General features: G+C 33.5%; 1 protein-coding gene across 14 annotated transcripts in view; it reads left to right on the forward strand.

Moving 5' to 3' along the window:
• Positions 1–13,919, forward strand: part of LOC149412399 (coiled-coil domain-containing protein AGAP005037) — a 408,813-nt gene that overhangs the window by 42,038 nt on the left and 352,856 nt on the right. The window contains exon 1 of one of the 14 annotated variants that reach the window (XM_089645781.1): positions 1,868–1,995. The exons of the other annotated variants lie outside the window; for them this stretch is intronic. Within the exon in view, the coding sequence (XP_089501907.1) occupies positions 1,890–1,995 (106 nt within the window). The 5' untranslated portion in view covers positions 1,868–1,889. Of the gene's footprint in view, positions 1–1,867; positions 1,996–13,919 lie in introns of those variants that run through there. 14 annotated transcript variants of the gene reach the window in all.

Here is a 13,919-nt window from a genome sequence, read left to right on the forward strand (position 1 = left end):
GTGCTTTATGCTGCAGAGCTTTTCTTTGTGAATTTCGAACCCAAACGTCTTCGAGAAAATTCTATTTTTTAATACTGTTGAATGTTTTGCCATGAATTCTTATATATGAGGAACTAGCGTCATTGATCCCTTCGGCACCGGTGCGTAGACGGGATACACGCCAAACGCGCGCCCAACATTTGTACACAGTTGACACTTGTCACATGAGAACGGGTCGCTTCTACGATTCGTTCTTAAGTTCAACAGCTCGGCTGTGGAACGAACTGCCGGCCTCTGTGTTTCCTCCCTCCTACAACATGGGACTCTTCAAGACCCATTTTCACTCCTTCCTCTCCACAAAAAGACCCTCCACACAGCATCCCCAAAGATGACATAGGCCCTGGGGGAAATTATTTTCTTCAGGGCCTCCTGTGTGGAGTAAATATAAAAAAAAAAAATATGATTTTATTTAGCCTAGTAAAACAAATTGAAATAACTGATAAAGACAACAGCACGATTACTTTAATAAGTGAAAAACCATAAAAACTCTCAATTCTTTAAAAATAATTATTTTAAACTTCTGAAAAACATTCCAACAATACTTTTAATTGTTTTTATCAGCTGATAAACATAATATTTTGACTGTGTGCCGAATTTTTTTAATATCGAGTAAATAAACAAAACAGTAAATAAAAAAAATAAAAATTTGGAATGCGTATAAAATTACAAAAAATATATCTCTGTTAAAACTCAGCATTTCTTACATACATGCTTGTCAATAGTTTTAAAAAAGTTGATTAAAGATAACACTTTATTTTCATAAACAAACGATGCAAAACACCCGTAGTAACACCAACACACTTTAAATATAATTTTTTCAATAACTTTTTGTTTTACCGCCAAAACTATTTGATATGTGTAATGTGTAGTGAATATACCAGGATGAAACTCGAAAAGCACATGTACGATGAAATATGTATGTTAATGCATATTTGGGATGGAATGTATTAGTGAAATGTTAAAATATATTTAAAAATTCTTAGTAATTTCTCTATGTTTACCTGTTCATTGCATTGTTTCCCCCCAAAACCACGATTTTTATAATAATATCTATGTACAGTTATTAGATACTGTTTATATTTACAAAACAAATGTTTTCACTTTGTTGATGTGTTATTGTTTACATAAATCCTCTGGTTGGTTTGACGTTACCGACACTGACACATAAATGTCAAGTCCAGCAGCTGGTGGTGATGACGACACGCGGCCATTGCGCCCTCTAGCGCGTGGCGTAGTAGCGCCGTAGTAAAAGCTGTGTGCGAATCCGCCACGTGCGCCGGCCGCAGTGCGCATGCGCCTCTCTCGGGGGCGGGGCCACTCGTTTTCTAAATTCTAAGTCCTTCTACAACTTTTTCATGTTTCTGAAAATAATAATTGTTTTCAAAAGTTTCCAGAGTGAAAGCAAAAGTTGAAAAAATATGATTTAAAAAAATATATATAACCGATGAATTTTTCACCTTACAACTGCTATGTCAAGACAAATTTTGAAAATATTTTATATATAATTTAGTTGCCAAATAAAATTTAAGAAATGTCTCAAAAGGAGGTTTAATATAATATATGAGAGAATTAAGTGTGTAATTGTAAGATAATTAAGAAATAACGAATCGTAGCTCGAATGGTTCTGTTTAGCGCTGTCAGGTTTCGAGCGACGGCGGACATCTTGCCGTGACGTCACCGCGGGTGCCGCCCCACCGGTTAGGGGGCGCCGGGAAAACCCCAAATTCTGTTGCTCTTCAGCCTTCCCCTTGGCCGCGGGTCGATAGAGGCGCTCGCGTTATCCCGCTCCCCAGCTGTGAGCCACGTTAGTTTCCTCCCGACCGCCGTGCGCGCTGGCTGGCGTTGGCACAATGCTCATTCGGTGGAAAAGCAAGGATAAGGGGGACAAGGGGGGCAAGGCCGGCGGTGGCGCCCCCAGCGGCGGCTCCAAGAAGAAGCGGAAGGGGCGGGAAGGCGGTAAGTTACCCCCTCAAACCCCCCGGCCGCCCCCTGGCGCGTGCGCACCGCGGCGCGCGAGGGAGGCGTACCCGCTCTTATGAAATAATGATCCACAACAAATATTATGCGCCCGCCATGTTACAATAACATTACGATTTCAACATGCTGAATACGGCGTTTTTACAACAGCCGCGTTTTCCAATGGAAACTTGCAAGCCTTAGGATGTAGTTTGGGTTTTATGAGGATATTTATATTTGCAGATTGGATATAACATGAAAAAAAGCATTAAAAAATTTAACAACAAGAAACATCTTTAAATTGAGGATGACGTTTATTTTTTTCTGCTTCTATTAATGATTAACATAGAAGAATTACTAATGTAAGTAGGATTTTGAGGGTTTTACAGGTAAACATGATTGAAATACCTCTATGCGTGAAAAGCAGTTACTGTGAAAGTTAAGTGAAATCGGAATGCATTATCTGAGAGTGAAATAAAATTGGTGTGAGTGAAGTCGAGGCAAACTGGGTTTCTCGTAAAATACGAGTATGGATTTTCCGCGCCGTGTAAAATATTCAGGCGCTGTGAATGTGTCACCACGCGGAGCCTGTGCTAGTGTCAACGCCCCGAACCCTCTTAGCCAAGTTCACAACCCCTCGGCGCTCTGGCCGCGTGCGCTCGATATACATAACTTTCTCCACAGCTTAGTGTTCTGATAATAATAAATCAATCGAGCTAAAAACTTCCCCACATTTTATAATGCGAGATTCACTACATTTCTGCTAAACATTTCTTGTTTTTTTTTTATTGAATGCTATTTTCATAGTGGTCATTATTTTTAAGTGTTCAGATATGCTGCGTCTGTAATTACACGCGTGAACCAACATCTGACAATCTGACAGCTGGAGCAAGCAAATTTGACTCCCTATTTATATTTTGAGTAAAATATAAATATTAAAGTACACCCTGGAGAAAAATGATAAAACTAGGATCCTCTACGCAGGTCAGGGGTGTGCAATACGCCTATTATTGTTTATATTAAGGTGTTTTCATGTTTAAATTCTCTGCACGAATCCACAACTATTAATATACGTTAATATATTCGTCAAATGACACAGGTTAATGAAGTGTGGCCTGCAATTAATAAACCATTTGGGCTTATTTGGGCGAGGGTGGTAGACTATATTATGTTTGTATGTTATGTATGTTGTATGTGGTATGTATATTGTGTACATCGATCCGAGCTATGCGCATTGCCCTCGCCGCACAGTGGGCTGAAAATCGGCTTTCATAGACATAGAGACTTGAATTTTCAAGGGTATTTTTTTGGCTAGAAATGGATTCTGCTAATCATTACTATGCTATAAAATGTCGTACGAAGCAATTGCGTGTACAAATGAAGGAGTTATAATTTTTTTAAGAAAAATTTGTATGGCGCTGACATTAAAAATGAGGCTATCTCTGGAATCATAAGGTTGGCCGTTCTATCCTTACATACAGATAATACTACTATTTATTTGTATTTTTTTGACATACTTCATATTGTGGCGCAAGGTGCGATTTTTTTTTTTAAAATCCTCAAAGTTGAAAAAAACCCTTCTTAATGTTGATGATTCATTTTAATGCTTAAATGCTTTTAGGCTTGCAGTGTAAATAAAATATTGTAAACTAGACAAAGCATACTCATATGTAAAGCATTTAAGCATTAAAATGAATCTTCAACATAAAAAAGTTTTTTTTTCAACTTTGAGGATTTTTTTAAAAAAAATCACAAGTTTCGCCACAATACGAAGTATGTCAAAAAAATACAAATAAATAATAGTATATTTGTGTGTAAGGATATAATGGTCAACCTTATGATTCCAGAGATAGCCTCATTTTTAATGTCAGTTCCATACAAATTTTTCTTAAAAAAATGATGACTCCTTCATTTGTACACGCAATTGCTTCATACAAATTTTTATAGCATAGTAATGATCAGCAGAATCCATTTCTAGCCAAAAAAAATACACTTGAAAATTCAAGTCACTATGTCTATGAATGGCGATTTTCAGCTCACTGTGCACAGTGTTTTGGCTTGGAGTGTAAATAAAATATTGTAAACTAGACAAAGCATACTCATATGTAAAGCATTTAAGCATTAAAATGAATCATCAACAAAAAAAAGATTTTTTTTCAACTTTAGGATTTTAAAAAAAAAAATCGCACCTTGCGCCACAATATGAAGTATGTCAAAAAAATACAAATAAATAGTAGTATTATCTGTATGTAAGGATAGAACGGCCAACCTTATGATTCCAGAGATAGCCTCATTTTTAATGTCAGCGCCATACAAATTTTTCTTAAAAAAATTATAACTCCTTCATTTGTACACGCAATTGCTTCGTACGACATTTTATAGCATAGTAATGATCAGCAGAATCCATTTCTAGCCAAAAAAAATACACTTGAAAATTCAAGTCACTATGTCTATGAAAGGCGATTTTCAGCTCACTGTGCACAGTGTTTTGGCTTGGAGTGTAAATAAAATATTGTAAACTAGACAAAGCATACTCATATGTAAAGCATTTAAGCATTAAAATGAATCATCAACAAAAAAAAGATTTTTTTTCAACTTTAGGATTTTAAAAAAAAAATCGCACCTTGCGCCACAATATGAAGTATGTCAAAAAAATACAAATAAATAGTAGTATTATCTGTATGTAAGGATAGAACGGCCAACCTTATGATTCCAGAGATAGCCTCATTTTTAATGTCAGCGCCATACAAATTTTTCTTAAAAAAATTATAACTCCTTCATTTGTACACGCAATTGCTTCGTACGACATTTTATAGCATAGTAATGATCAGCAGAATCCATTTCTAGCCAAAAAAAATACCCTTGAAAATTCAAGTTTCTATGTCTATGAGAGGCGATTTTCAGCCCACTGTGCGCCGGGAGCACATGGATGCCGGCAGCGGCAGGCGGCGGTCGGCAGGCCTTATGAAGGCTCTACGTTTGCCCCGTTTCCCGTGGCCTGGATTGAGGGTAGCTATTCACTGGTCGATTGTTCTTGTTGAGCGATCTTTTCCATATTTCTCCACTTCGGAGATTTCATTAACTCAGTACCTTTGCTAATGAAATTAGACTGATGACCCCATTACAAAATAACGACAAAACATTTTCAACAATGTTGGATTCTTGTTTAACTTTAAATTCAACATAAAAGTGTAAAATTGAACTTCATTATATGAAAAAACTACTGTTGGATATAATTATTTACACAAGTTACAGCTATTTTACCTTGCATATGCACTGCCAAACTGTTTTGACAAAAAACATTATCAAACATATAGATTGCAAAGTCACAACGGAGAGATTATGGTTATGAGAAGAAGAGCTATTTTAAGACAAATCATTAAGAAGAAAATAAGACGTATTCTAGGAAAATGTTTTCAAATTAGGTAAAAACCCACCACCCAAGTCGATTAGCCAGGATTGAGCGAGGATTGTGTCCACTCTTGTCAATCTGCCTCTGAATGCTATCACAACATTCGCATGTGTTGTGTTGTCGTATACACACTGAGAAGCATTATTTTTTACATAAAACTTTACAGAGTGGAAGATACTCCCAGTATCGCCCTGGTGTAAGACCACCATTCAGAATTGAAACGTTGCTCCAAATGGCTTTAGCCGTGTTTAGTGACTAGATCTGAATAGCCAGGTACTTCCCCACCTTCCTCTTTCCCTTCCCCACTTACCTTCAGCCTCACAACATCCCCCAATTGGGGATGCCATAGTCTCACTGGCTCCAGACGGGAGCAGTTTGGACTCTTGTGAGGTATTCACTATAAAAAAAATAAAAAAACTTTAATTTTGATTTGAGGCCAAAATAAAGTAAATATCTGGTACACATTTTTATATTATAAAATATAAATCATTAAAGAAATTAATTTCGCTAGATTTTAGAGGTAACTTTGGAAATTTTTATGTATTAATTATTATAAACTTACACTATTAACTGTGTTAGTATGATGAAACGTAAAAAAACGTTTTCTTGTTCCTCGTTCGTAATTTAAATTTTGTCCACCAATTTTTTTTTGTTTTACAATTTTTATTTTATATTTCATCATATTTATATAGTAAAAAGGTTAAAATAATTTTTTGAAAAATCACAAATAACTCTCAAATAATTGACAAAGTTGTCTCTTAAATCAATGTCTTTAATAGAAATAATAATATTGGGCTAATTTGCATAGTGCCATTTTAGTGTAAAATAACCCCAATGACCTATGCTTAGCATTAAATTACAATTTGAAACCCAAATAAATAACAAATCATCATAAGCAATAATTAGTCGCTTGAAATATCCATACAAATTGAAAATATCTCCCGAGTAAAAATAAATGCCGCCGACGCGACGGGAATAATACATATTTTCAATTTGTATGGATATTTCAAGCGACTAATTATTACTTATAATAATTTGTTATCCTTTGTGCTATGCATAAAATAACTTGTCTTATAAACATTAGTTTATCATTAAAAATAATAAATAAATAAAGTAGCATATATCAATATTTGATATAATTTCTATCAAAAAAATATATTATTCAATTTGGTTGGGTATTTTGGCATCAAATCCAATTTTTTATATGAAAAGGGACGTGCAATCGTTCCCCTTATAATAATACCCACAATCGCAACCCGATTAGATATAATAAGGAAATTTTACCCGTTAGGTTTGCTCTGAGACCGGAATCGAACAGAATAGAACGAGTAGACAAAGACAATTATAATGTAATGCTTGTCTTTACTTCTTCCAGTTCCAGTTGTCTTGTTGATTTGATTCTACATCACGTAATACTTCTCAGTAAATTAATAAATGTGTTTATGAACTTGAAAGGCGAGCTTAGTCGTAAGCCCTTCGCTAAGTAAACTCAAACACACTATTTAATGTGTTATCAGAGAATTGGGAAACATCCAAGGACAACGAGAACCGTTTCCAGCGACGGAGACTAAGCAAACATCGACGGAAATTTTTTATTTCTTACGTTATTAAACGATTTTCGTTTATTCCTGGAATTTTTTTTGGATTTTTCCGATAATTAAGAAAATATACACAATGATTTTTCAGTTTCCGTGGAAGTGTCTACAGAGAAGAGAATGCTATTAAATGTTGTCTTGACGACAAGTGTAGACTATTTTTCATTATTGATACAATAATTTCAAACAATATGAATTACAAAAATAAAAACGATTTTGGTTTAACTTTATCAAACATTATTTTTCTAGAAATTGAAAACAAATTAATCACTTTAATTGTACGAACACGACTAAAATAACAAGATTGTCCCGAATCGGTTGACGTCTTAGTGCAAATATGTGCCAAAAAATACAGCCTTTCATAAAATACAGTCTTTCTTAAAAAATACCTAGGTATATGTACCTATTTAGAAATATTTTGTGTAATCACTTTATTTGTACGAACACGACTAAGATAACACGATTGTTCCGAATCAGTTGAAGTCTTCGTGCAAATATGTGCCAAAAAATACAATCTTTCATAAATCTATTTCAAAATATTTTTTCTAAAACTTAAAACTTTATTATTTATATTTTTTTTAAATATTTACCCACTGTATGATTAGTACATTATAAATATATATATTTTTTTTCTCATTAATTTTATTCTTATGATTTAAGATATCTACTACTGCTAATTTACTAACCCTGCTTATACTTACACACATAACACATGTTACTACGCCATGTGGAAGCCAAAAACATAATAAACAAAAAAAATTATTAGTTATCAAAAAATCGTATGAAGTATGACAGCTAATAAGGAATGTTTATAAAAAAGAATATAAAAATGTTAAAGCTCTGGAAAAACTGTATAAATGTTAGGGTGGCATACTTGAATTTTCGATTTATAACTTAGGTTTTCAATAAAATCTTAGAGTTCGTAATACTAAAACATATATTAATGTTAGGGTGGCACACTTGAATTTTTAATTTATAACTTAGGTTTTCGATTGAATCTTAGAATTTTTAATACTAAGAAAAACAGTCCTAAATTGTGCAGTAACCTTTTTAAACTAAAATTTCATTGCATTAATTTATTAGGTATGCAGTTATATAAAGTAGATATATTCCAAAGTGGACTTCAATGTTTGCTTATGTAGGAAAAAAAGGTAGTTCGTAACCTTTTTTATGGGAAGCTATCCATTAAAACATTTTATGACTGGCCAGTTAGGTTAACGTATTTTATAATTAGTTTTCTTCTAATTACACTAACTCCCTTCTATTATGATGGGAATGATTGATGATCCCTGCTAGCTTGAAATGCTTCCTTCCGTAACGTAAACGCTGGCTATTTGACTTCGTCCGTTCAGAAGGAGATTAATGAATGGACTGTTCAAAGTGCCATTTACCCATGTTTTAGTGAATTAAATTATCTACCTCCATATCAAATGAAATAACTTTTTCAATTTCAATCTTTACAATGAGAAAGTACTGATTAAATTTGCTGAAGACTGAAAAAAGCAATGTGCTCTTTTTGGAAACCGAAATTTTGGGCGTCAAATAATCAACTAAATTATCTCCTCCGTTTTAAGGGATATCTAACCATAAAGGAAGATTCGTCACAATATGTTAATTACTATAAGAGCATTAGGGTTGATCAAAGCAAAACGAACTCTAAGCAGAATTCTTAACTGAACAGACTAAGCAATAATTATAATAGCGTATTATCTAAGGTTGATATTTTCAGTTGCAAACTTACCAAATACAAGAGGTCCATAAAATAATATTTCTCTGATGGTTTGTGAATAATGTTTATGTATCTATTGTTTATATCTCTATTATGATTTGATTTATATCTACAACCTCTCTCCATGGCTATAAAAGTTTTCTAAATTTTTCGTTTTATATAATCTTTTGTTTTGTATTAATGTTTTAATTCATATTCCTTTCTCACAAATTTAAATAACTTATTCCATATTATGCTGCCTCAGTTAAAGTCACAAGGATGAAAACCATAATTAGTTTTATTTTACGATATAATACTTATGTACAAACTGATTAAATGTAAACTGAATAAATAAATAAATATTCTTAGGCAACGTTGGATATAATATGAAACAAATTGTAGATTTGTTTAACTGCTCGGAATAAAGTTACAAGAAGGGTATAATAACATATCTCAAATATAATTACAGTTTAGCATAATATTTTTTTTCTTTATAATTTCTTCTGCTTGGGTTCTAGACAGTTCTACATAATTTTAAAAGAAAATTTTACTTTTGCTTACTATTCGCCTGAATTATTATGTACATGTTTGTAAAAGTCCATAGGGCGTATGCTATATATTAAAAAATAAAATTGAACTATGAGAACAATATCGAGAAAAATAGAAATACGTGGAATATCGCGAAAAAACACCAACATTAATACGTTTGAAAACGTTTAATAAAAAACGATTTTGACTACCATCAAATTGACAATCAGCGCAGCATTTAGATTTTTTTGATTTGAACTATACCTACCCGTTAAACGCTGACTGTGGGCCAGTTTAAACTTTAAATCGAATTGTGATCAGGCATAACAGTCAGTCTTAACCCTTTCACACCCGCATTATTGTTTCCACACATATAAAATATGAAATGCTTGATAATACCTCAGAAAATTGTTTAAAAATTTTTGGCATTTAATTTTTTTTTTTTTTTTAGAAATTTTTCTATGTTAATTTGGATTAACATTGGGCGTCAGAAGGTATTTTTTTTAAATAGTAACGTAAAATAAACATAACACAAAAGTAATACAAATAACTGTTTCATGTCGAAAATGCACATTGACAATGTAGTGATAATCTCTAAGGTACAAACAAATAATATTTTAACTAAAATTCATTCATAAATAAAGAAATAATCTAAGATAATAAATCTTTAAAAATTCGCCATACAAGTCGAAAACATGTCCGTCACTACTAGTGTTAATTTGAATGAACATTGAAATTCATTTACAATATTCTGGGAAATGACTGTGATCAGTGAATTAAACTGATGTTATTATTATAGAACACATCTTAATGCGTTAAAATATTTGTAATTCGAGTATAAAATATTGATATCTCACCTTAAATTAAGTAATCAATGACGGCAGACATTCTATGAAACTCACAATCACCAGATGTCAAAATATTTATCGTTGTTGTGGCGGGAATAAGGATTTTAACCGAGCGGAAAAAATAGACGCCACAGAAAAGACTACAAACTATAAGAAAACGTGGCTTTTCTAAATCGCTACCGTTACGGTAAAAAAATTCACAAAGTTCATGTTAATTTGAACTAACACTGGGGATGAAAGGGTTAAATGGTTCAATCAAGGTTTGTTTTAGTTTTCCACATGAATCTTTATTTTAAGGTTAATTGTGAATTGCTTCATTGATTCTGTTAAAAGATGTAAAATGTTCAGGAAACGTCTTACAAAATGAGTCTAAGCTGATTCCTGTGATAGACTTGTGTATATTATCAGTTCTAGTTATAAAAATAGATATATTAAGAGAGTGCGGCGCGTCATCCCGTCTGCCGCTCCGTCTAGCCATATACAAGCAGCGACACACGTGTTACGTGTTCCGCGAACATATCGCGTAGCTTTCAATATTAAAATAGACGAATAATGTGGAGTACTACGGTCTTCACTCCCCGCGTCAATCGCCGCGTCACGCGCTACCTAATATCTACGTAATGCGGCCAGCACCCCCTGTACTACGGCGTAGAACGTATTACGTTGTCAGCCGACGCCATCGGTCAGACAGCTAATCGAAGGGCGCGGTACAACGTTCATTTGAAATATGAATTTAATTTAATTACATGTACCAACATATTATGCACCACCGTTCTAAATAAGACGTTTTTATGATATATTGTAACCTCCACTATACGGACCTCGATTTTACGGGTAAAACATTTTTTTATGAATTTGCTGCACATCAAATAAAAGAGCAGTGGCGGCTTGTGAATTTTGAGTGTGATAGGGTGCTTAGTTTGACAAATTGGACATTATTGGTTTTATTGTATCCGAAAATGTTAATTTTTTTTTAGAAAATTCGTTTTTTTTTTGTGTGAAGATTTTTAGGAAATCCGTGCAATAAACCGAATTTTCAAAAAAAAAATCATATTCGGATACAACAATATCAATAATGTCTTATTTTTTCGTAATATTAGCACTATACTACCCACAAAACTCACGAGCTGCCACTGATCAAAAGTTTTTCATTGATTATGTTAATCAAAATTAAAATTAAATTTTATTTCAGGAAAATGAACCACTGAACTTGTATATAAAAAAATATCAATTGCATTTTGAGGTAAAGACACTCAATTAAAATTAATTGTGTTCTCCGGTATTCACAACAGAACCGTCATCCTCTATAATTGATCCGGACAATGGAGGTTCTACTGCATAAACAAACGAGTATTATTGTAAACTCTTGATAGGCCAAGATGTCAAACAAAACGTCTGTAATCAAGTGGGTCTTCCGACGACCCCATGCATTTTTCTGTCTTATGGGCTTTTAAACTATAGAAATCTCAATTATTAATGGTAAATTATGTACTTTCGCAGGAGTATTTAAATACTAAAATGATATGTCAAGTATTTAAGCTAATATAAGGAGGATAGTAATTTTGGGTACTACCTACTCCCCCACTTGGCTGCGGGATAGTTAATAATGCTGTCACCGCCCGTGCTTTTCCACAGAAACATTAAAAACAGCATAAAGTAATTAAAATTTTGTTGCTTTGTTTTAGTTTGGTAACTTGTTTAGAGATATACCTTCTGCCATAATGTCTTACCTGCATCCTGCGTTAACTAAAGTCGTTAGTTTCAGCCGCAAATGTTGTTAAATTCAAATAAATTATCAATTCAAATATGACCACACGCCCCTGTAGGATGGTCCTACTTTTAAACTTCTGTTACTGTTCTTGAGGCAAAAAATATAACGTAATAATACGATATTTCATTAGCACTAGAAAGGATATTTACACATTCTTATTATTATTATTGCTTTCTAGCAGAGAGGCGTGGCGATGGATTGCCGTACAACTTGGCTTTACTAACAAAACTAAGAACACCACACATAAACATCATATATTGCTATTCTGGGGAAACTAAACACGGTAGATTACGTACTATTTTTTTAAAAACATTATTTGGTAAGACGGTACAATCTGAAAAAACATCATTTTGCACAAAATAATTATAAATATACCGAATATAATTATAAAACATAATTAATATAAAACGAAAATCGAATCAGCTGGTGCACCGAGATAATTTAGTACCGACACACGAAAAGTTATGAGCGACTTTTCAATCCCTCTCGTTTTCCTTTCGCATACTAAAGAACCATCGCCGTTTCTCCTCAGGGGTAGGCAGAGAGGACGGGCCAAACAACTCGGTCTTGGCACACACTCCTTGCCTCATTCACATTCATACATCGTCTCATACTTACTATTCTATTATTCTGACTCTTGACATGGCCCGACTCAAGTATCTGATTCATTTGATCGTGCCATGTCTTCCTCGGGCGTCCCCGACTTCTGCTACCATTCACATGTGCGTCATATATTCTCCTTACACGCCTTTCTTCGCTCTTTTCGCATTCAGACTTTTATATTCAGTTCTGACCGTAAATAATGTCGAATACGTGATAGTTGATACATATTTTATCGTTAATATCGTCATTGTATAGCGAATTTAATAAATTAGCGAGTGGAAATGGCGCATGCGGGCGGTCACACTAAAATTACCCCGCGAGCTCGTAGCAGGCCCGGGATTGGCCTGAACTAGAAATTGCACGTAACAATTTGATGGTGATCCTACCAGCAGAGTTGCTCTCTGCTTTATTCTCTATGCTATGGGCCGCTTTCACTCGTTATGTGTCGTCATCCATATAATGGCTTCTATTTAATACCACTGCAGCTAACTGCGGGCAAGACTACATTGCTAAAATAGCCACCTTGTCGGGCATTGTCACTGAAGGGTCCGTTGGATCCTCTCTGTCTGATACAAGCAACGTTGTCTTGAGAAGCAGGCTAAAGGTTAAAACTATACTACAAGGGGTAGAGAAAATGGGTTAAATTTACCCAATTTAGGTGAAAATAAAATAAAGATCAATAAAAACATTTCCTAAAATAAAATTTATTTCATGACTTTCTTAAAAATATTATTTTTTAAACTTCTTTCAAATGTTGCAGTATTTTGGTTTTATTATTTTATGTTGTTTTTCCAATTTATTTCCGGGTTTATCATACCTACATTTTAGATTATTCAAATTTTAAATTATTAATGTATTTCCCGTTTATTTTATTTATTTATTACAAAATAATAAGTTATAATTTATTATTCCCAGTGAGTATACAAAACTCATTTCGGGAAAGACAACATTATATTAAAGACAAGACAACATAGATACATTAAAATAAATAAACGCAGAAGTTATTTTGGAGTTCCAAAGAAAGAATGCGTCAGTCATTAATAAAACTGCTGAGGAAATAGCTTTTAAGAACTTTTGCCAATGTTTTTTTGTTCGTTGCCGGAAGTTTTAGATTACTAGGTAATGCGTTATATTGCTTATGTGCAATGTATTGTAAGTAGTTAATTCCAAATTTAGTCGTGTAAGTAGATGACGATAAGTGTATTTGATTTTGTGATCGTGTTTTGTGCTGGTGTTTGTCGGAATTAGAGACTGGTTTAGTGTCGGTGTGTGTTTAAACAAACCTTTTTTATATATTGGAAATCTCGTGTTTTTCGGATTCCGAGAAATTTAAAATAAATATCTTTGTAGCTATATCAGTTAGTTTTACATTCATTCAAGGCTAAGATTATTATATATCTGAAAAAGTTCCCCGATCCTTATTCTGTATGTATCTGGCACTGAAAGGTCAGTTAAAATC

Source organism: Hesperophylax consimilis, chromosome 23 (genome assembly GCF_061612785.1).
Source record: "Hesperophylax consimilis isolate HC1 chromosome 23, BYU_Hcon_1.0, whole genome shotgun sequence".
NCBI classification, from domain to species: domain Eukaryota; kingdom Metazoa; phylum Arthropoda; class Insecta; order Trichoptera; family Limnephilidae; genus Hesperophylax; species Hesperophylax consimilis.